The sequence below is a fragment of the Andrena cerasifolii genome, chromosome 1 (genome assembly GCF_050908995.1).
Source record: "Andrena cerasifolii isolate SP2316 chromosome 1, iyAndCera1_principal, whole genome shotgun sequence".
In the NCBI taxonomy this organism is placed as follows: Eukaryota; Metazoa; Arthropoda; class Insecta; order Hymenoptera; family Andrenidae; genus Andrena; species Andrena cerasifolii.
The window spans coordinates 32961163-32984767 of record NC_135118.1 but is presented as its reverse complement, the minus strand read 5'-3'; the positions used below and the strand labels follow the sequence as shown (position 1 = coordinate 32984767).

At 40.4% G+C, this 23605-nt stretch overlaps 2 protein-coding genes across 2 annotated transcripts in view; one reads left to right on the top strand and one right to left on the bottom strand.

Annotated features, from left to right (window-relative positions):
- Parvin (beta-parvin) overlaps window positions 1-23605 on the bottom strand; it is a 411519-nt gene that overhangs the window by 175244 nt on the left and 212670 nt on the right. The gene's annotated exons all lie outside the window — the stretch shown is intronic.
- Window positions 1-23605, top strand: part of LOC143377333 (protein Wnt-4) — a 117413-nt gene that overhangs the window by 89333 nt on the left and 4475 nt on the right. The window contains exons 3-6 of the mRNA XM_076828490.1: window positions 7928-8051; window positions 9705-9862; window positions 18622-18799; window positions 20769-21000. Coding sequence (XP_076684605.1) covers window positions 7928-8051; window positions 9705-9862; window positions 18622-18799; window positions 20769-21000 — 692 coding nt within the window. The remainder of the gene's footprint in view (window positions 1-7927; window positions 8052-9704; window positions 9863-18621; window positions 18800-20768; window positions 21001-23605) is intronic.

Sequence of the window (23605 nt, the reverse complement as noted above, 5' to 3'; positions counted from 1 at the left end):
TGCACCAAATTGTAGAGCTTAGGAGAAAAAGTACGATAAAAAAATGTCCTCATTTCGCCTAAGCTCTACAATCTTGTGAATTTTGCGATTTTTTTACTGTTCCTAAGGTTCATCGGTGACATAATTTCATAAATAGTAAGAATATTTTTGGTTTCATTATTCTAGACAAAAATTGAATCGCTAGAACCGTTTTGCATCTTCGGTGGCGAGGCCGTAGCAAGATGCCTTGACAGCGACGTCTACGATACATATTTTTAGCATAAAATTTTTTTCCCTATCTGAAAATGTAAAATATAGAAAATTTATACAGAAAATTTTGTCGACGTAATTTTCTCGAGCCGCGTTCTACCGTGACCACCTCTTCACGCTCGGAGCCGATTCCTCGACTCTGCGACGAATCGTCCACATTTCTCTCCCCCTCCCCCTGACCGTCCACGTTTCGCTTTCGGGCGCGATGATTTTCGTGGAAGGAAATCGGGAATTTTAGAAGTGGAGCTGAAGTGGGGTAATGATCTGGAGGTGTGTGGGGGTTGTTTGTGTCTTGGAGAGGGTTCTTGAAATACCTCGAGTCGGGGAGAAATGTTTATGTACGGGGTGGTTCAAGTTTATAGTGTTTGGGATTGGTATTGGCGCGAGAGTGGTTAGTGGGTAATTATGTAGCTTATGGTTATTGGCAGGGTATTTTTGAACCGGCTGCAGTGTCGTCGTGGGTCCAGTTTGGTTCGCTGGGAAGTCGAGGAATGTGGGCGATAAGATTGAACAGTGTAAAGAGGGTTATTTACCTTTTTATAATTTCTTGAAGTTTCGTGAGCGTTAACGGTGACTTTTTTTCATAGGGATCCTTTTGGCAGAATTCGCGAGATTTTAAACAACTCCTCACTGTTAAACTCACTAAATTGAATTCCAGCTCGCAAGCGGTACGATATTAATGTACAAAGTACTTACTACCAATGTTCCCCGAGTTTACTAAAAACCTCAGAAAATATCCCATTGTAATAAAATTCATGGAGCATTTAAAACAACTTGCAAGCCAGTAATTCTGACCAGTTCACCAGTTTCGCGTTAATCCCTGCACCAGGGCGGTTAAAGCGATCTGGGATCGCGACGCCGCACAGTGGGACGGATCGACGTTCAGGTAGGCATTCGATTAATTTCTTACATATTTCATCATTTAATGATTATAATCTAAGATTACAGGTAATATATTGTATAATAAATACAATAATCATTTTTTTTCTCGTCGCTCTTTTTAATAATGGGACTTCAAGAGTCCCTTCATGTCGATTTCCATATATATGGATCGAGGCTTATTAATAAATTATTTAGAAAATCTTGATTTGTCATTTTTCGGCTGCTCTTTTTGCGTATAATTCGCAGTAGTTTTTAAAATCATTATTTCGGGCGTTCAAGGCTTCCTCGGTTAAATATTCTAAAAAAATTTTAGATTCCCATTTTTAGAAAATGATCAGCTTTTAGACATTGGAATAGTTTTAGTTAGTCTTTTCCTTGTAATGAAAAATATAAACACTTATATTCTATTGGCAAATTAAGATTTTTTGTTACTATTTTCGTATTTTTCTAAATTAAAAGAATTGTTCGTATTTGTCCGTGAATTCAAGCATACCTCATAATTCTGGATAAATTCAATTTCACAAAATTCAATTATTCATATCCGACCGCATCCGCCCCTTGGAAAAATTGATATTTTTTTGCACAAACGCAGGTGCGAGTCAGGAGAAATATACTATTTTGCTGCAATTTTTTATTTGCAATAATAATTGTGCAAATTGAATGTTTTTAGCTTTAAATTACACTAATCGAGTAATGTTCAAATATAATAATAACGAGTAATATATGTTGGAAGTGAAGCACGCAGAGGTGTGCAACGTGTAAAAGTAGGAATGAAACGCTAGATAAATAAGAATGAATCGTGTATGTAATCAGAGGGTGATTGGAATCGAATTTTGCAGAAACAAATAAAAAGGAAGCAAAAAAAAAATGATTATCGTATTTATTATACAATATATTACCTGTAATCTTAGATTATAATCATTAAATGATGAAGTATGTAAGAAATGAACCGAATGCCTACCTAAACGTCGATCCGTCCCACTGTGCGCCGCGCCGGGGAATTGGCCGTCCCTTTAAACGTGTCTCCCGGACGCACACACGCGGCCGCGGTCGCGGTTGAATTCGCGCGATTCTAAAGAACTCCCGGAATGTCGGGCTGGAGTTGTAGCTTTCGTTTGCCGCGGCTGCAATATTTAATAGTTCCAGCTCGGGAACAGTCAGGGTCCGCAGCCAACCCCTTAACGCCGACCTCCTTTCGAGGCGCTCGCAGTCTCGGGCGAATGGAGTCGCGGATTCCGCGATCTCGGATCGCGAGAACGGATGAGGTGTGCGCGGGTGAAGCCTCGCGGGTAAATTAGCGTAAAATCGCTGAGGCCAAGAGACTGGCGCGACCACCTTCTGCTCGTATATTTCTTCCGCCCTCCATTTTTCGCGTGCATTTTAGCTCGCCGGCTTTGTCAGCCCCTTCGGGCCTGCTGAATAGCGCGACGGAGCCTCCGGTGATGAGAGTGGCGCGGATAGATCGTGGTGCGTCGACCGTGGAGGTTCCTGTGATCGAATCGATCGATGTTTGTGTTCATCGTGATCCGAGAACCTATTCATTTCTCGTCAGCCTCTGAATGGACATTTGGAATTTCCTTGGGTCACGCAGGAAGCACGAGAACTTTGATTATTGTCTTTGATTATTTCGTTGTTTGATTATTGCGATGAGGTCTGTCGTCCAGGTTTATCCTATCATCTTTCTCACCTTATCCAGCGAGTTCAAAACTCCTGTTTGCGCTTTTCTTTTTGTCATACTTTTGTCCCGAAGTATGATCGTATCTCTCACCTATACGTCAAAACGTCTTGGTTGCGTATGCCTCAGCGCTGGATTTTCCATTTATGTTGGATCGTTCACAAAATACTCTCATCTCATGTCACGCCTTATCTCTATAATATTCTTCGCAATAATCTTTCTCACCATGGGCCTAATTCTCGTTCTACTCGACACCTAAGTCTGCTTTCCATACCGACGCACTTGACTTCTAAATTTGAATCATCCTTTGCTTATATTTCGGCTCATTACTATAATTCCCTCCCACCTGATATTCGAGGCTTAAATTCGTTTCCTGATTTTAAATGTAAAGCTCGGCGATATGTAAGGTTACATTATGCGTCACAATAATTTTCTAGTTTCTTAATGTTAGTTAATTTTTTTTTTTAGTCATTTAGTTAGTTATTTAGTTATGGTTAGGCTCCTAACAGTATTGTACTGCGGTCTCGCCATTTACTTCGCTTGTCTTTATGTATTATTTTTTTCTCTGGATGTGCCAAGTAATAAAGACGAATAATAATAATAATAATAATAATAATAATAATAATAATAATAATAATAATAATAATAATAATAATAATAATAATAACTTGAAGAACAATACACATTTTTATTGTAGCAAATTAGCGATAACTCATTTGTGAGTTGTTATATTGAATTAATTTTAAAAATCGTCTCAAATCTTTTAAATTAAAATAGGTACTTGGCGACTTTCCGCGGAAAGGGCGGCAGACGCTTGTTAGCCTAGGGGCGCCGGATCTCGGAATCCACCCCTGTAGATTTTAGCTGTTTTTAAATGATTTTACTTAGCTTCGATCCTTTGCACGCTTCTTTGGTGTACCTATGCACAATTTTTGATTTCGATAAAAATAAATGTAAATGTCAATTGAAGAACTAATGCGAGTATCAACTGCCACCAATTTTACTGTTAAATGTTTTAATACGAAGCTCGTATAGAGAATTGATCGCAAAGAATTAATCCAGATTTTCAAGTTGCTTCAAACACTTATATCGTGTTATCCAAAGATCTGAAAATAATTTCAAGGCATGGATTCAATCCCTGGTGTCGCGTAAGATTTCTTTTTATCCTCCAAATAATTGTGTTTCGGTTTTTAATACGTGATTTGTACAGTTTTTAAAGTAGTGTTTTAGAAATAACCTTTTCATATAGGAATCAATTTTCAATACACAAAATAGTTATCAAACCCATAATATCCTGCAATGATTTTCATTCCTATTTTACGTTCGACTATTTTCATTCTATAAATGCAATTATTAATTGCTAGTAGTTGCTAAGCTTGTAATTATATGCATTTTTTTAAACACGATCCAGTGTGTCTTGTCTAACATACGACATAACTGTGACCGAGACTGGTTCACATGTTATACATTACAAGCCTTTTTATTCTTTTTTAAACGATTTTATTCAGCTTCGATCCTCTGTTTGATTGTTTGCATTATGTATGTTTGTTTGTCGTCAGAAGCGATAACCCTTCTGCTATGCTCTGCCGCACTGTAGCAGAGACATGCTCGAACAAAGAAAAAAGTGTGTAAATTTAAATAATAAAAAAGTCTTTATCGTTCGTAATTTTTGTAAGTGCTGTTTATCGAATAATTTAGTTTCTCATATATTAGAACGTAAAAGTGCCGAATGTTATATATTAAAAATAAGTTTTCAGGTTTTCACCACGCAAATGGATATAGTTCTTCGATTGACAATTGTATTAAATTTGTAAAATTCAAAAATTTCATTCCTGTAGTTTTGGCCATAAATTAATTCATATTCTGTTATGAAATATCCCGCGCCACTATTTTATTTAAAGTCACATATCACCATCAAAATTGTAGTGCAAGAAAAGAATTATTTTTCAGTTCTTAGTTTCTCGTTATCAATGAAGTGGATGAATATTGATCCTAGATCCACGCGTGTTACCTAGTACCTACATTCTCGGTGACGAATTACTCCACTTTGAAGACCACTGTTTCACATCGCTCCACATTACAGTGTAGCGGTCCAAAAGGCCCACAAACGATCGGTTTCCCTATATCCACTATTCGACTTAACATTAATCACTTCGCCCGTGACAAAATCGCCACACCAAGTCTCTCCGACAGCCTCCTCTAATTTACCATACCCACGACAAATCGTTAGAAACATGGTGGCGTTTGTGGGTCCCTTGGCTCGGAGACGGTGGAAACGCGGGCTTCACGGGCCCCCAAAATCGCGTTTACCTTTTCCTAATGCACAAATCTTGTCGGGGTTCGGCCACGGACGGGGGAGGAGAGGGAGGGGCTCGCGAGCTCGTCTAGAAACCGGTGCCTAGGTAAACTCGGGCCCCGGGGCCCGATATCCCTTTGAACGTCGCCGACCGTCTCGCTTTTCCGAGTCGGGGGTACCGACAAAAGGCCCACAATGAATATTCATAACGCCTGCTGCCCGGCCATCGGGACTTTAATTCCGAACGATCGACCGGATACACGTGGCTCGGGCGACCAGTGAACATCCACAAGGAACGGGCCCCGCGATTTATGTCGCGTTTGCGTTGAAATTTCAACCTGACACGATTCTTGCACCTCTCCTTCGTGAAGGAATCTGTTATGGGCCCTATTCTTGAGAAGTGGGCCCTATCCTTGAGAAATGGGCCCTATCGTCAAAATAGCTTCTTCGCCAAGGTTTTATGGATAAGTGTAATGAATATTAAAGCTCTTAAAAATTGTCTTTTTGAACTGGTTTGGTGTTTCAGGCTGAGGATTTTTTTTTGGGTTGATTGCTTTGGGTAGATTCATCATTTATGGCCAATTTCAGGAACTCGGTGACTTTCATCGTAATTATCTTTAAAATTGTACTTAAAATAAGGAAACTATTAGCTTTGATAAATTGTACATTATCTTTAGTATCAATATCTCGGTTACTATTAACAGGAAATCTTTGAAGTATTAATAAATTCAAAGAATATTAAGAAATCCATTTTTCACCATTTGTGCCCACCTGCATACTAGTTTTTGCCGCGTGTGGTACTAGTTTTGGCCACCTTTAAGATTTAATACTACGGGTTTAAATAAATTTGAAATAAGGAAGGATTTAAGTAAGAAAAATGCAATAGATATACGGTACACTTTTTTTTATTTTATTACTGTTACTTGAAAATAACATTTCTATGTAATTGTAATAGCAAGAGGCTTAAAGTGACTGATTCATAGTTAGTGAGCAGTGTTTGGTTCTAATTCTACTGATTTTAAATTCCTCTTTGAATCTTAATTGGCCCCTGCTATTTGGAAACACACTTATATACCCAGATTCTTTCGATAATGAAGCTACGCGTTGCATAAGGTGTGCCGAATATATCTCAGCGCCTGAGATATGAATTTTATGTGCTTTATGGTATAGTATACACTAAAGACATCAGTAAATATCTCGCTATCGAATCCACAGTCAACATAGCCCTCGCTGGCTATTAATGGCCAAGATAATATTGATTTCGAGTGGCTATTACCATAATTGCCCGGCTGATAGAGTCTATTACACATTATAATTACCCCATTGACACCAATTCAATTAACTGCCGCCTGATGTTAAATAGGTTTGTTATACGGGCCTGGTAACTTTTAAGCGCAGCCTGTCACGCACTCGCTCCTCGTATACACGTCCATCTCTCGAAGCATCGATGAAAAAGGTGCCGACAGGAGATGGGTCACTTATACAGGGTATTCTATAACACCGGGTGCAACCGAGAAGTAGACTGATTCTATTTAAAAAAATAAATAAATAGAAAATTTGAAATACAATTTCTTCATAAAAAGCTTGCTTTCCGAGAAAACGTAGTTGGATAATCTATTTATTAACGTGTTTGTATTATAAAAAATTCGTTCTACTTTTAAATCGAGTCCCTCGAAGAGGGAACCACTTAGGGGAGACCGGGGCAAAGTGAACCTCGGGGTAAAATGAGCTTTCTTAAATTATTCTTTAACAATAGCAGAATATATTTACAAATTTTTGTGACGTAATAAATGTAGGTAATACCACAATGATAATTATGCACATTCAGGTATCGTAAATGGAAATTCATTTAAAAAATTAAAAATGAAGTTTTAGAGACTTCCAATTAATTGGGTTTCTTCTCAATTTAGCATTTTGGATAAATGAGTCTTAAATGTGTTATATTAACTCCAATTTTTTTCTGCGTGTTGATAACAAGCTTATAAACATACATGTGCACGCGTTTGAGAAAGCATTAATCCTAACGTTATTAAATAATTAATTTCCCACTGACAAGGGAAGATTCCTAACCCGAAAATTCGAAAAATTCTGAAACTTCGTGAATATGTAGGGAATTTCCTCCTGATTACAACGCAATTTTTGTTTGCTGCCCAAGTTCACTCTAAGGGGGTGTAATTGACCCCTGAAAATCCAGTTATTTTCCGATTTTATGTTATAACTCGTGAACTGTAAAATAATTTTTTCACCAAATGCTAGATCAATGTTAGATATGCTAGATAATGTTATTAATAAGATGTATTACAACTTGTAGATGTGCTTATACGTTCGCGATTAACTAGTAATACATTAATTTACGAAAATAAATGTGATTTATAATATTTTTCCTAGACTTAAGTTTCTCTTGAAATTATAGTATTTCTCGAGAAATAAGAAACAAGCAATTATAAAATTTCTCGAGAAGGAACACTAGTCTAGGTTATATAAGGGGTAAAGTGGTCGTTTTGGCATTTTCTTTTCAAGTTGAATTTCAACATACTTCAAGTTTATTTTAAGTATTGCTATTCGTCATTTATCAACAGCAATGCTTAAATTGTATTATAAATCTATTTTCACGCATTTTTATCGAAAGGGAGAAATTTCATTCGACTTCAAACTTTTTTCGCGTCACTTTGCCCCGGTCTCCCCCACCTGTGGACAGATTTTATTTGCCACTTCCTACTTTTCCACTTGCATCTCGATGGTATCGCATTTTATGAAGCACCCTGTATGCATATGTCCATTTAAGTCTGCTTCCCTTTCGCGGCTTTGACGGTTTTTACTTTCAGGCAGTCAGCGCGGGCGCGAGATTGGCCATAGAGGAGTGTCAGCACCAGTTTAGATCGGCGAGATGGAATTGCTCCATCAGCCCGGAAAATCCGGAGAACGTTTTCGGCGGCGTGATGCTAGTCAGTAAGTTGAAGACAGAAGTGGAGTGGCGAACCGCGGCCCGAGTGAATCCCCCACCCCCTCGCGTTCCGTCGAATCCTTGATAACGTGAAGGATCGGCGCAGACAGCCGCGAAGAGGTACAATCGACGGGAATCGAAGTGAGATCTTCACTGTCGGTTAGGGTTATAAGTTGGTGGCATGGGAGGGACGCGGTGCTTTGGCGCGTCCAAGTTGAGATGGGCCACTAATGATACCATTGCAATTAAGGAACACAATTCCCGGCCATTATTTACTGTCCCGTGATTGCGGGATTTTTTAATATCTCTCTCGGGATTCCGGGACTAATCCCGGGATCGGGTAATAGAACATTTCGGTAATTAGAATGATTCGTTATGTGTTAAAATTCTAAATCTTTATTTAAAGTAAAAAAAACTCACTTTCTATCATTAGTCTGAAACATAAGCTAAAGTAGTGTTAAATCTTAAAAAACCGGTTTTCAAATCTTACAAGTTTATAAAAGGAAACCGGTTTATTAAAATTTAAAAACCGGTTTTCGAATCTTACAAGTTTATAAGAGAAAACCGGTTTATTAAAATTTAAAAACCGGTTTTCGAATCTTACAAGTTTATAAAAGAAAACCGGTTTATTAAAATTTAAAAACCGGTTTTCGAATCTTACAAGTTTATAAGAGAAAACCGGTTTATTAAAATTTAGAAACCGGTTTTCGAATCTTACAAGTTTATAAAACAAAACCGGTTTATTAAAATTTAAAAACCGGTTTTCGAATCTTACAAGTTTATAAGAGAAAACCGGTTTATTAAAATTTAAAAACCGGTTTTCGAATCTTACAAGTTTATAAAAGAAAACCGGTTTATTACAATTTAAAAACCGGTTTTCGAATCTTACAAGTTTATAAAAGAAAACCGGTTTATTAAAATTTAAAAACCGGTTTTCGAATCTTACAAGTTTATAAAAGAAAACCGGTTTATTAAAATTTAAAAACCGGTTTTCGAATTTTACAAATCTATAAAAGAAAACCGGTTTTCAAACACGGTTTTTAAAAACCGACAAACCCTACTCGTACTTGTCCGAAAGCAGAAAATATAAAGTCTGATATATTTTCGTAAAAGCCGTAATATTTTCTCGTATTATTATCGGGGCAGTAGTGTGCGACTGAGGCAAGTTCGAATTTGACGATAGCGACGATGTATTATTTGCTTGCGCAAAACAATAGTGGGGCGTTTTGTCAGGTGGGGCGTATTACCTATTTTTACCCTAGATCACTCGTGGGTCATTGATGTGTCAATAGTGAATCACACGCGAGTCACTCTTGTATTCCGCGACCATCTGTGTGCGGTTATTGGTGCTGGACGCGCCAATAACACACCCCCAAGTTACTCCCACATTAACATCCCGCTATCACTGCAAAACATCTTTCTCATTTTCCCTCGAATTGTGCCTCTCGTTTAATTCGAAGCAACACTACAGATTCCAAAGACCAACCAAAGCCACCCTCCCATAGCGGGTCGAAAATAATTTTAATTAAACCCCCTGGAAAGCAGCGTACCCCGCCGCTCCACGTAATCCTGTCGCGGCGTCGCCTTCGAGACACCCGCCGCAGGGAGAAATGAAAGGATCTTCCTGCAAACAGAAAAATTCTGGTGCATGTTCGCAGACAGTCGCGAGGCAGCGTTCGTGTATGCAATATCAGCAGCTGGGGTTGCTTACAGCGTCACAAGAGCGTGTTCCAGGGGCGAGCTCACCGATTGCTCCTGCGACAACCGGGTCAGAACACGCCGGCCGAATAATTGGCAGTGGGGCGGCTGCAGCGAGGTAATTTCCCCTTTATTTCTATTCCCTTCTTCTTTCAAAGCTAAGACTCCGATTGCGTCGCCGTAAATTAGGATCCACTTTGTTCTTCCGTAGCTTACTTCCACTACTTTACACCGGAACCAACGTTAATCACCGGACCCATACTCCCCCTTAAAACTATCTACTCCATGCAGTCGCGACTTATTCGATTCCTCCATTAAGGGGTCTCTTCATTTTGACGAACGAAAAATGACGCGAACTTTGGGAATTTCTTAAAATAATACCATTGAATATATTTACTTCCAGCTTCGTGACGTTGTTTGTCAATCTTTAGAGAATACGAAGAAAAAATTGTGTGCAAAAATAGCGGTTATATTCGGAGTTAGGGTAGATGCACCATTTGTGCCCACTTTAAGGTATTGTACCAGTTTTGGCCACTGCTTTAAAAATATAATACTTTTCCGTGTAAGCAATAAATGTAACCTTATATTTCTGACGGTATGCTAAATATCACAAAATATTTATGATGTGTAAATTCTTCATATAATAATGGTTTGCAACCAGTTTAAAAGTAAGATAATTATGCACATGGCCAGAAACAGTGCAATGGCCACAAACTTTAAAATTTAGAAATTTGTGTAATCTGTATGAGTGTGGCTATCGTCTGAACTAGATTAAATGAGAAATACCGAGAAGTAAAAAATATGACAGCGTCTACAACAGACATCGATTTCTGCAAAAAATTCGCTGGTTTTTTAAGTCGCAAAAGTCTAATTTTGCAAAAGCCGACTTAGTTTTAGTAAGACCGAGAATGGGACATCTACTGAATATATATACTAAGTTTGAAGTAAATCGGGTGATTGTTTTTTGAGATAGCATGCTACCAATTCGAAAAACATCGTTTTGGAAAAAACGCGTTTAAAGTTTTAGGTACCGTTTTTTTTTATTAATTTTTTTTTTTAATGTTGCGTAAATAGGTACAAATATACGCATAATTTTTTCAATTTATATGATTCGAGGGTTTCTCTTAAAAAAAATCCCAAATATCGCGCTCCTTTTCAGGAAGTGAAAGTAGGAAGACCCTTTAAATATTTGGAATTGAATGTCCAACGTAAATAATTTTTTATCTACTTATTAATACACCTATTGACAGTATAAGAAAATATCTATTTTAAATTTTTAACGAGTTTTTCAAAACATATATCGCACTGAAGTAAACGCCTTGAGAAACCGATGTAATGCTGGCGCAGGTGATTCCGGGAGAACGACGCGTTTGAAAGAAGAAATTCAAAGTCTGCTGTAATCATTATGAGTGTGGTTATCGCCGGAACCAGGATTATTTTTACCAATAAAAAATTAATAAAATGGCGGAGGTTTGAAATTTAAGTGTCGAAATACGGTGAATTTTTCAATCATTTTGCCTCGTAAAAACTATGAAATGTTTAATTCAAAAAGCTTCCCGTGGTCCCGGCGATAGCCACTGATGCGCTGAATAACGTGTAAATATTACAGACTGATTGATCAAATAGTTATTTTGCCACCACCTGCACCAGTCATAAAAGTATTGCTTTGAGATAATCGCGTTTAAAGTTTTAAAACAATTAAGAAAAAAATCTTTTAAATTTGTTTGTACAATATAAGACTATCTAAATAAATACCAAAGAGATTTATCGCATTATAGTTGTGGCTACGGAGAAACAAATCTATAAAAACAGCATAATTTTTCAAACCGTCACAGTGGACTGAGCCGTTAAAATTTTAAGCGAGCGCTGAGCGACTGGGTGTCACCCACGCGTTTTCCTGTACTCAAATGCCTGTAGCTTCACCAATTATAGGAATTCCAAAAAATCCTTTTAAACACGTATTCCTAAAAGATTGAACATCCAAACAATGCAATAAAAAAATCGATTCTTAGCCAGAAACCTCCCCATAAAATCGCCAAACACTGGCGTGCACGTTTCGCCCACAATTGCCTGCCCTGAAATAACTGCGAATCAACGTCAACTACCTCCAAGGTGCTCCATTCCCAACAATTCTCCCGTAGCTCTTCCGAAAGCCCATTAAGAACGAGAACAGCCCCCTCCCCGGCTCGCTGTACCTTACTCGCGGAACCGATACGTTCCCCCGCGCGGAATTCCTCGAGCCGTTGCGCAACCGCTGTTAATTAAACCGCCGTGTCGCGGGTCAATTACCGTTGGAACGTGAGCCAGACGATTTCAATTTCGCGTGTGCCGTCGGGGCCGGCCGCGTAACCGGAAGCCGCGTATTCTTAATCAATTTCTTCGCGGAGCGTCGCCGATCGTAAATCAATCCGCGCGCTCGCGCGGATGGCTCGCGGGGAAAGCCAGCCCCGGGCTCACCGCGAGTTAATGAAATTCCGCACCGCCGACAAAACGACGATTGTTTTTCACCCTTTCGAGGCCTGCGCGAAGTGGGGGGGGGACGGAAGGGGGAGGCGCGTAACAGTATCCTTTCTTTGCGTTGCGCGTATACGTCGTTAAGGGGACGGAGCAACCCCTCGACGATACGGAGAACAACTACGAGTACCTTTTTCTCAGAAGCTGTTCATGCTTAGAGCCTACAACCTCTTGCCTGTCGTTTCGCCTATGCCCATCGTGCGTCCGAACCCCTCGGTAACGGAGAAGCCGACTGTTCGCGCGGAAGGAGATTTACGTGTTTCGAGAAACTCCGGTCGGGTAAGGCGATGGCATTGAAACGGGTGACGGCTGCCGCGCGGTTTTAATGATTTCGCTCGGGGTAGCGGAGCCTGGGATAGCTGCGGATATTTCTTATTGTCTGCGGAGGGGTTGTAATTGGGGGAAACGAGGTGGTATTGTTGAGGGCGTTTTCTGTTTCATTGCGAGATTTTTTGTGGGGTGTTTTGTGAGTATTGGGACACTTTAGGCCCGTTCCACTATTTAAAATGGAGTTAAACCCAAGATCGACGTTTTGAGAGTTACTGACTTTGTATCGCTTTATTATTGGATGGTATTTGGTGCTTTGTGGAAAGTGAACAACATATTTGGTGAACGTGGCAAAGTAGCGTGCACAGTTTTTGTGGAAATGCAAGGAAAACTATTCATTTAATGATGGAATGGCGCAGATTTTTTTATATGGATCGGAAGTGTATGTCACAAAGCTCAGAAAAATGTAAACTAAAGGTGCTCCCAAAAGCTGGCCTGACATTGAAAAATCGACAAAGGTGGAACCGGGGGAAGAAGGAAAATGAGGGAAAGGGAATGACAAATCTGTCTGTTCGAATTTTGAATATCTCTATTATATGAAAATACATTATAGTAAATGAATGATAATAGATTAATTAGATAGTAATTAGAAAAAATTAATGATAATAAATGATGATACTAATGAAATCACAACAGTGGATAATATTAACCATCACATTTATGATAATCTTGTCATTCAATCTTGATTGAAGCAGTAATAAATTTCACAATGACTGCAACGTGCGAACACTGTTTCTTTCGTACCTTGATCAACGTCAAGGTCTAAACATGTCAATGACATCGTTAGTATTATCATCTCTTATCATTGATTTTTTCTAATTATTATCTATCATTAATGAATTATCATTCGTTTACTATAATGTATTTTCATATAATAAAAATATTCAAAATTTGAACAGACAGATTTGTCATTCTCTTTCCCTCATATTTATTTTTTCCCTGTTGCACCGTTGTTAATTTTCCAAGGTCAGACCAGCTGTTGGGAGCATCTTTAATTTACATTTTTCTGACCTTTGCGACATATACTTTCGACCTATATAAAAAAATCTGCGCGATCCATCATCAGTTGAATAGTGTTCCTCGTCAGGGATGTGATGTTGATCGAGACCGGACCGGGACCGAACCGATAGTGTGGATCCGGCCTCAGACTTCGCGGGGTGCGTAGCTGGGTGAAGAAGATTGTACGGTGGAGGCGTTTGTTCCAGAGAGGGAATATTAATCTCGTGCAGTTGGATACTGGAGGGCTCGAAAACGCTGTTTCATTGTGGAGTGTATTAACTTCGTACCGCTATTAGATCTCGCGTTTGGGAAACCTGTAAACGATACGCAGGCTAATTAGACCTGGATCGTTATCTCGATCGTCTGCCTCGTTAATGGGATGGCTTGAATCTGCTTTATCTAGAACGATTCGGTGGATGGGGGACCTTGAACTTCATGAATCATCTTCTTCTATTTTGGAGCTCCCGAACTCACCGTCAGGTTTTTTAAAACAGAATTCCGAAGGATCCTTTCCCCCTGGCATCGAAAGGTGTAAAATTTGCGAGCACTGAGCAAATCAATCAACGAAAATAAGAAAACTTGAGTTCTTTACAAAAGTAAAATTCATCACCAAGGAATTTACTGTGTAAAAAAAGACGTAGCTCATTTAAATTCATCCACCAGCTATAAACGATATAATAACGTCTCCTCTCGCGAAAATATTCATAAACCTTACAACGGTACATTTCCATAAGAAAGAAGGGAAATCCAGGCTGACCCTTTTGGACCAGAAGCAAGCGATATCGAGCCAGTAACATAATCACGTTGCGGGCTGCTCCGAGGCCAATTGCCCAAATCAAAAACCGTTCGATTCGGTCCATTAGCTTTAGAAATAACGAGGGTAGTGAAATCGGAGTTCACCCTCCCTGCGTCGAGCCCTTTTCTTATTTCTCTCTTCTTTTTCTTTCCCCGTTCCTCCGTGAAAAAAGAAACGACGGGGGTTTGGGGACGCGTATATCTTTTTTCTTCCTCGAATCTCCGATTAGCAGGGCTCCCATAAGCGTACCGGGGGGGGAAGCACTGCCCCCGCAGCGGCGCATCCCCCAATTTGTCGTCTCGATCTCTTCCACGGTCGGTCGACGTAAACCTTAACCCTGGACGAAGACAAAGCTCGTCCTGTAAACGGATGCATTTCATGCGTACGGCTGACCCCTTGTAGACATTGCTGGCTTACAAGGGGATTAAGGGGGCTAAGCTTGTTAAGTTGCAACAACCTCCCGGCCGCCCGCCCCCGCGCCCTCGCTCCGAGCACATATTGGCCACGTAACTCGCACGCGACGAGTGATGCACACGCTAACGGAGACACGCGTGGGACGGGATAAGGTGTGCAACGAGGAGGGTGAACGCAGGGCGGAGAAGAGAGGGGGCGCAAGTGGAGGGCAATTGGAAGTGCTGCGCCAGTGGAGAAGGCAGTTTGGAATTGTTGCGGGGAAATTTTCGAATAGGATGAATCGCTGGCGATGGAGGGAGAAATTGGGGAGATTGGGGAAGTGGAGAGGATTTGGAAGAGGGGAGAAATTTGGAATGAGGTGATAGTTGACGGAGGAGGAAGGAATTGGGAAGACTTAGGAATTGGAAGAGGAGAGAAAAAGGAATTGTGGAGAAAATAAGGTGACAGTTGAGGGAGGAGGAAGAAATTAAGCAGATTTAGGAATTGGAAGAGGAGAGAAATAGAAATTGTGGAAAAAATTGAAATAAGGTGTTAGTTGGCGAAGGAGGAAGAAATTGGGAAGAGGAGAGAAATAGAAATTGTGAAGAAAATAAGATGATAGTTGACTGAGGAGGAAGAAATTGGGAAGACTTAGGAATTAGAAGAGGAGAGAAAAAGGAATTGTGGAGAAAATAAGGTGACAGTTGACGAAGGAGGAAGAAATTAAGCAGATTTAGGAATTTGAAGAGGAGAGAAATAGAAATTGTGGAAAAAATTTGAAATAAGGTGTTAGTTGCGAAGAAGGAAGAAATTGGGAAGACTTAGGAATTAGAAGAGGAAAGGAAAAGAAATTGTGGAGAAAATAAGGTAATAGTTGACTGAGGAGGAAGAAATTGGGAAAACATAGGAATTAGAAGAGGACAGAAAAAGAAATTGTGGAGAAATTTGAAATCAGGTGTTAGTTGCGAAGAAGGAAGAAATTGGGAAGTCTTAGGAATTAGAAGAGGAGAGGAAAAGAAATTGTGGAGAAAATAAGGTAATAGTTGACGGAGGAGGAAGAAATTAAGAAAATTGAGGAATTTTTCTCTTCCGAGGAGGGCAATAGAAATTGTGGAGAAACTAAGGTGATAGTTGACGGAGGAGGAAGAAACTAAGCAGATTTAGAAATTGGAAGAGAAGAGAAATAGAAATTGTGGAGAAAATTGATGAATTGGAAGAGGAATAGAAATTCTGGGAAAATTTGAAATAAAGTCATAGTTGGCTAAGGACGTTCAAACTGGACAAATTGAAGAATAGGAATTGCGAAGAAATTTTAAGTAAGCTGAATAACCACCATACAGAGGGTGGAATCAGACGAAAAAGAGACTTTTAAGAGTGTAATAAAGTGTGAGCTGTACGAATTGCGAAAAAATTGAAAATAATTCGAAGGAAAAATTGAACGCTCCTAAAAAATCGAATAAAGTAAAACTTGCAGCGAAAACCACCTACAAAACGAAGCCAAATCTGAAACCACAAGATGGGGCAAGAATTCCAAAAGCAAATATCCACAAAAAGAGGCAGCAGCAATGACAAGCACAGATAAAGAGACCCCCTCTAGAATCACCGACGTAGGAAACAAAAAACTTAAATAATTGAGGAAGGCCAGCAGGGAGGGGGATGGAGGGGAGGCAGAGGGCGAAGAGTATCGAGGGAAGAGCGTGAGAAAAGACAACAGAGAGGAGGTGGGTGTACAGGCGCGGAGAGGCGAGGAAGGAGAACGGTGGACACGTGCTCGAGGATCTCACGTGGCAGGAAGAAGGAGAGAGTGTGGTGAAAAGTGTGAAAACTCTGGTGAAAAGTGGCGGTGTTCCACCTTCGGGATTACAGCGCGGTGGCGGCACATTTCTGCGGCGTTGGAGCGTGTGCACCGTAGTTTCAGAGTCGACAGCCCGCGCGGAGGACCTCTCCTTTAACGAGGGAGATCCCGTGGGACAAATGTCTCGGTCGGGCGTGCTGACAGATTTCCGAGATAATGATGTTTGCCGACTCTCCCGCCCGCGCCGACCCTGGGCCAGGTTTAACGAATCGAGGAGAAGAGCCCGGCTGCCTCTCGTCGATAAGTCGACGTATATAAGCGTCGTCTACGTCGTCGCTGGAGATCCCTCCAGCTCGGGACGGATCGGAGCTTGCGAGACGGATTAGAGTGAACGCGACGAGAGGAGAGGACTTGCCCCCTTTAGTGGAGTTGTTTAACGTTGCTGGTAGATCTGTAGACGCTTGGGTCAGAAGGTTACACAGATTGCACGGGTGCTTCACTTTCCCTCCCCCTCGTTGTAGTACACTTTTCTTTGTCCTCGATGCTTCTTCACGGAGGCTCGAAAGTGGGTCGAGGAATTATGACGTTCAGTCTCTGGAGGACGGATCTCTAGTGGGAGCCCTTAAATTTAAGGGTTTTCCATCACTGGACAAAAAACACCGCTCTTCTATTTTGGTTCTCTTTCTTGTTTCTTATTCTCTTCGAGCCGTCGAGGGTTGATGTCACACACAAGGGAACACCGCGAACCCGGACTCACCGATTGCAACGCAACTTTGTCGGTTTTTAGAGTGATTCAAAACAAGAACAACGGTGTCTTTCGTTTGAGCCCTATCGCCTTTTAAGGGGGTGAAAACTAACCTCAAAGTCAAATTGGCACTTCCACTTTTTCGCGTATAACGCTCAAAGTACAGCAGACAGAAAAAAATGTTTCAAACAAAAGTTTAATGGCGCAATAAGTGCTACAAACTTCCACTAACAAAATTTTTAAAAGAGTTAAAAAAAAATATATAATTGACGAAAAAAATTATTTTCAAAATTTTTTTAACGGAAGTTTGTAGCGCTTATTGCGCCATTAAACTTTTGTTTGAAACATTTTTTTCTGTGTATTGTACTTTGAGAGTTATACGCGAAAAAGTGGAAGTGCCAATTTGATTTTGAGGTTAGTTTTCACCCCCTTAAAGCGCGATAGGGCCCAAACGAAAGACACCATTGTTCTTGTTTTGAATCACTCTAACAACCGACAAACTTGCGTTCCAATCGGTGAGTCCGGGTTCGCGGTGTTCCCTTGTCAGGGGACAATCTCCGAAAACATTTATTGTAGGTGAAAAAAACAGAATTTCGGGGTTATGGGATTCGAACCCACGACCTGCGGGTGCTCCGCATTACTGTTTTTTTTTATTGTTTTATTTCTGGCTCCAACACAGTTTGCGAAAGTTAAAGATTACAAAAAAAACATACAAAAATAATCAGTCAGAAAGAAAATGTTTCTCCTAGATAATCCATTTGTTCGCAAGCCTACGAAGCTGATGAGTATACAGTTGCAGCTACAAACGTAACAAATTTTTTTTAAGATTAAGCAATAATAACCAAAGACAAGCAAATATGTCTAAAAAATATCATTCACGCAACTAAAACTAGATTTGCGATGCCAGCTACATAGGGAAAAGTAGGAACAATAAAAAAAACCCCTGCTCCGATATACAGTGTCCGCATTACTGGTCAGGCGCGTTACCAATTCCCCCAACGCCGACTCACCGATGTCGCTCCTTTCCGAACTCGACAAACACCGAAAGCAACGGGGCAACACTTTTGTGGCAACCGCGGCATAGACCGCCTCCAAGCGCCGAATGCCAACGGTTTCGTTGTATTAGAAATATCAGCGGCACGGAGTTAGGTGAGGGGATAATTTTCTTTGTTTCTTTTAACCAAGCCTTGCAGTTTTATGAAACCAGTGTCCAAAGTAAAGGCGGGACTATAGTTCGCCTCGTACGGGTAAAGGCGATCTTGTTCCTTCTTCCACTCGAAGCGTCACGAGGATCCTCTTTGTGCCCAGGACATCCACTTCGGTGAGAAGTTTTCGCGAGAGTGGTCCGACGGCGGCGAGGAGCCGGTGAAGGAGGGTGTCCTGCACGGGCCGAAAGGGCTGGCTGGCCAGCTGATGAGGAAGCACGATAGCGAAGCTGGCAGGCGTGCGGTCCGCTCGAGAATGCAACGCGTATGCAAGTGTCACGGTGAGCCATTAACGTGTCTTGCAGATAAGCGACGCGTCCCCTATCCGCGCTCTTATTTTTCATTCTGCCGGTTTTAACGGCTCCGGGATTTCACCTATCCCCTTGTCTCCCCTCTTGCCGCGTGCGTGTGGCACCTCCGGGAGAGAAAGGGGCATTCCAGGGACCTACGTCGAGCTCGGAACCCTGGTCTACTTCGTGGGGGGAGGATGTGTTCGCTGGCTCATGAATGTGGGCTTGATAGCCACGTTGATTCATCGCGGGACCTTTCCTCTGTCACCCAAAGTAATTAGAGGACCTCCAATTTGTACACTTCACGATGTGGGATTTTTTTTAGTCAGTGTCGCTGCACCTTGGAACCTCCGGCGATACTAGTGAGCAATTTGAAAGGCTTTGATTTAGGTGTTAAGGGTTGAAGCATCTCATTAGCTTCTTGGAATATTGATTACCCTACTTGCGCTGGCGATCCTCTAATTACTTTGAACGATATATTCCACAGTCTACATAAGTGACTCCCTCGAAAATTAGATATTATCCTTTAGGTACAACGAGCAATAGTGAGGTCTGCGGTGCGCATGCGCGAACAGAGGGAACCCCACAGCGGGAGTTCCAGCAGCTTTGGAACGTCTAAGCTTAACCCTCGTCAGACGGCATAGGTACAATTGTAACTTTTGCATTTTTAAATTGCGATAACTTTTTTTCGAGAAGCCGGGGACGGCTGAAGTTTCGTGACATCTCTAAATTTTTGGTCTAGATTATATGGACCAAATTTCAGAAAAATATCTCAACCCCCTTGCGAGATAAGGGGTCGAGCTGAGGGTTGCGTCGATAACAGCGGCATAGGCACAATGGCGCCCCTATATATTTTTTATGAAGATAATGCAAGGAAAAAAGAATGCCATTTTTTTTAATGATAATGTTATTTTATTATAATAAAGTGAAAAATAGATAATTTACGTTATGAAAGAAAATTTGGGATTTTTTTTTATTGATTTTCATTGAGTCTAAATGTTATCAATTTATCGTATAAATTATACCGATAGTGAGAATATTCGTATAAAATATGTGACGGTGCAATTGTGCCTCTGCCGTCTGTTAATGTTGTAAAATTGTGCCGTCTGACGAGGGTTAAAGTTTCACAGGCTATTCGGGCCCGGCTTGTCCCTACAGGCAGAATTAGTTGGCCGGAGGCGCAAAATAGTCTTTTCGCTCTTTAAATTGTTTTAAAATAATGTTTTAAATTAAATATTACAAGTTTTACTGTAAATGTTAAAGATATCGTTATTAACGGGAAAATACTTTGGTACGCAGAACTTGACATGCTAACAATTGTCTGACAGTATTAACCCTTTCGCTACGAGCGCCGGATATGTCCGGCATCACGGAACGAGCTGCCGATCCTAGCGTCGACTTTAGTCAGCATCTCTAGTAGTTTAAAAAAAAATTAGATAGAAGCACTTTCGCGGAAATGTACGGCGTAGCGAAAGGGTTGACTCCCACTATGTACGAAAAGAGTTCAGAGAACCTGGAAACGGATCTATATCGTTAAAAAAATAAGCTGTGAATAAAAAGAGTCAGAGCAAGGTCATGGAAAAGGTGAAACAAATGTATCATGAATAAGGCGGCCAATTTGTCAAGCTCGCCTGGGGCCCAGAAAATTCTTCAGCCGGGCCTGAGGCTACCTAGTTATCGAGGCGTTACACCTACAGACAACTATTGCTTGGTACACCTGTAAATCTGTTCTGTCGTAGCTTGTCAATCGTGCCCGTTCATTCTTAACACAATGAACGCTCGATAACGAAGATAAGGCCCAAGAACAGCGACAAATCCCATTTGAGTCGCCGAGAAAGCGCCGCTAAATAACAAGCCGTCGAGGCTCGGGATACGTTCATTGGCGTAGCTGCGCGTTACTGATCTTGCACTTTTATGTTTTCATGGGAACTGACTCGAAAGCGATTTCATGGTCCCACAGGTATGTCTGGCTCGTGCAGCGTGCGCGTTTGCTGGAGAAGATTGCCAGCGTTCAGGGTGGCCGGCGCTGCGCTTGCCGCTCTGCACGAGGGCGCGGCTCTGGTGCGACTGGCGCAGCGTGGCGGAAGAAGACCAGCGAGGCTGAGGCCCGCCCGTCCAGATCTCAAGCGACCGAATAAAACGGACCTAGTGTACCTCGAAGACAGTCCTGATTACTGCGAGAAAAATATCACGTGAGAAATCAACCGTCCTCTACCAGCCACCCTTCGAAACCCTTTCCTTCCTAAAGATTTCTGGTCCAACGTGTTGGTAGGCTATGCTTCACAAACGTACACCTAAAAATGGCTCGACTAACTTAGTCCACCTGATGGGATAATATTTCCTCCGCGACAGTGGGGATTAGAATACATACCCTTCTTTTGAGAGGAAACGTGCAGGAGATGTGTATCTTGAAAGGATCCATCATCGTGTGCTGGGTAGAAGATATGGTGTTCCATTTAAAAGAGAATGGAGCTAACCACGGCCTCAGTTACCATGACCGTGACCCCTCTGTGGTTCGACTGACCTTTCCACACACAGGGACTGTCATGCGTTCTAGTACCTGCCTATAGATTGTATAGATTATAGATTCCATATATAACTAGCGTCTATAGATAGCTCGCAGCTTCCTTTCATCGAATATTGTCATTACAAAGCGTACCAGTGTATATAAAAGCTTGTAATAAGTAGCTAAGGACACGTTTGATGGCATGTACCTTCACTGCAGCTTTCCTCAAGGAGCCCTCTATGCTTCTTCCACTCACAATAAGCCAGGAATGTTTTACATTAGGAGTATATGCTTACCAACAGTCCTTGTTAAACCTCCACCCATTATCATTCCACCTATGTGTCGTACCAAGAGGATCTCATCATCCGTGCTATTAATTCTGTTGCAACAAATCTTTCTAACGTTGGAGGCTTCTAAGTGGCAGCCGTGTGTAATGGGAATCTTCACTAGGGTGGAGCGGAAAATTTGAATTTGAATTTTCAGTTCACCTGGGTGAGGGATAGCTGCCTTTTGATTAACCAAACACAACTGTAAAAAAATTTTGGAAAATATTCATGTCTGCAGGTTCATTTTTCTCCTAAACATGATCAAAATGGGCAGTTGTGTTTTGATTAACCAAACACAACTGTGAAAAATTTTTGGAAAATATTCATGTCTGCAGGTTCTTTTTTCTCCTAAACATGATCAAAATGAGCAGTTGTCTTCTGATTAACCAAACACAACTGTAAAAAAATTTTGGAAAATATTCATGTCTGCAGGTTCCTTTTTCTCCTAAAAATGATCAAAATGGGCAGCTGTGTTTTGATTAACCAAACACAACTGTAAAAAATTTTTGGAAAATATTCATGTCTGCAGGTTCATTTTTCTCCTAAACATGATCAAAATGGGTAGTTGTGTTTTGATTAACCAAACACAACTGTAAAAAAAAATTGGAAAATATTCATGTCTGCAGGTTCATTTTTCTCCTAAACATGATCAAAATGGGCAGTTGTCTTCTGATTAACCAAACACAACTGTAAAAAAATTTTGGAAAATATTCATGTCTGCAGGTTCCTTTTTCTCCTAAACATGATCAAAATGGGCAGTTGTCTTCTGATTAACCAAACACAACTGTAAAAAAAAAATGGAAAATATTCATGTCTGCAGGTTCATTTTTCTCCTAAACATGATCAAAATGGGCAGTTGTGTTTTGATTAACCAAACACAACTGTAAAAAAATTTTGGAAAATATTCATGTCTGCAGGTTCATTTTTCTCCTAAACATGATCAAAATGGGCAGTTGTGTTTTGATTAACCAAACACAACTGTAAAAAAATTTTGGAAAATATTCATGTCTGCAGGTTCATTTTTCTCCTAAACATGATCAAAATGGGCAGTTGTCTTCTGATTAACCAAACACAACTGTAAAAAAATTTTGGAAAATATTCATGTCTGCAGGTTCATTTTTCTCCTAAACATGATCAAAATGGGCAGTTGTGTTTTGATTAACCAAACACAACTGTAAAAATTTTTTGGAAAATATTCATGTCTGCAGGTTCATTTTTCTCCTAAACATGATCAAAATGGGCAGTTGTGTTTTGATTAACCAAACACAACTGTGAAAAATTTTTGGAAAATATTCATGTCTGCAGGTTCTTTTTTCTCCTAAACATGATCAAAATGAGCAGTTGTCTTCTGATTAACCAAACACAACTGTAAAAAAATTTTGGAAAATATTCATGTCTGCAGGTTCCTTTTTCTCCTAAAAATGATCAAAATGGGCAGCTGTGTTTTGATTAACCAAACACAACTGTAAAAAATTTTTGGAAAATATTCATGTCTGCAGGTTCATTTTTCTCCTAAACATGATCAAAATGGGCAGTTGTGTTTTGATTAACCAAACACAACTGTAAAAAAAAATTGGAAAATATTCATGTCTGCAGGTTCATTTTTCTCCTAAAAATGATCAAAATGGGCAGTTGTCTTCTGATTAACCAAACACAACTGTAAAAAAAATTTGGAAAATATTCATGTCTGCAGGTTCCTTTTTCTCCTAAACATGATCAAAATGGGCAGTTGTCTTCTGATTAACCAAACACAACTGTAAAAAAATTTTGGAAAATATTCATGTCTGCAGGTTCATTTTTCTCCTAAACATGATCAAAATGGGCAGTTGTGTTTTGATTAACCAAACACAACTGTAAAAATTTTTTGGAAAATATTCATGTCTGCAGGTTCATTTTTCTCCTAAACATGATCAAAATGGGCAGTTGTCTTCTGATTAACCAAACACAACTGTAAAAAAATTTTGG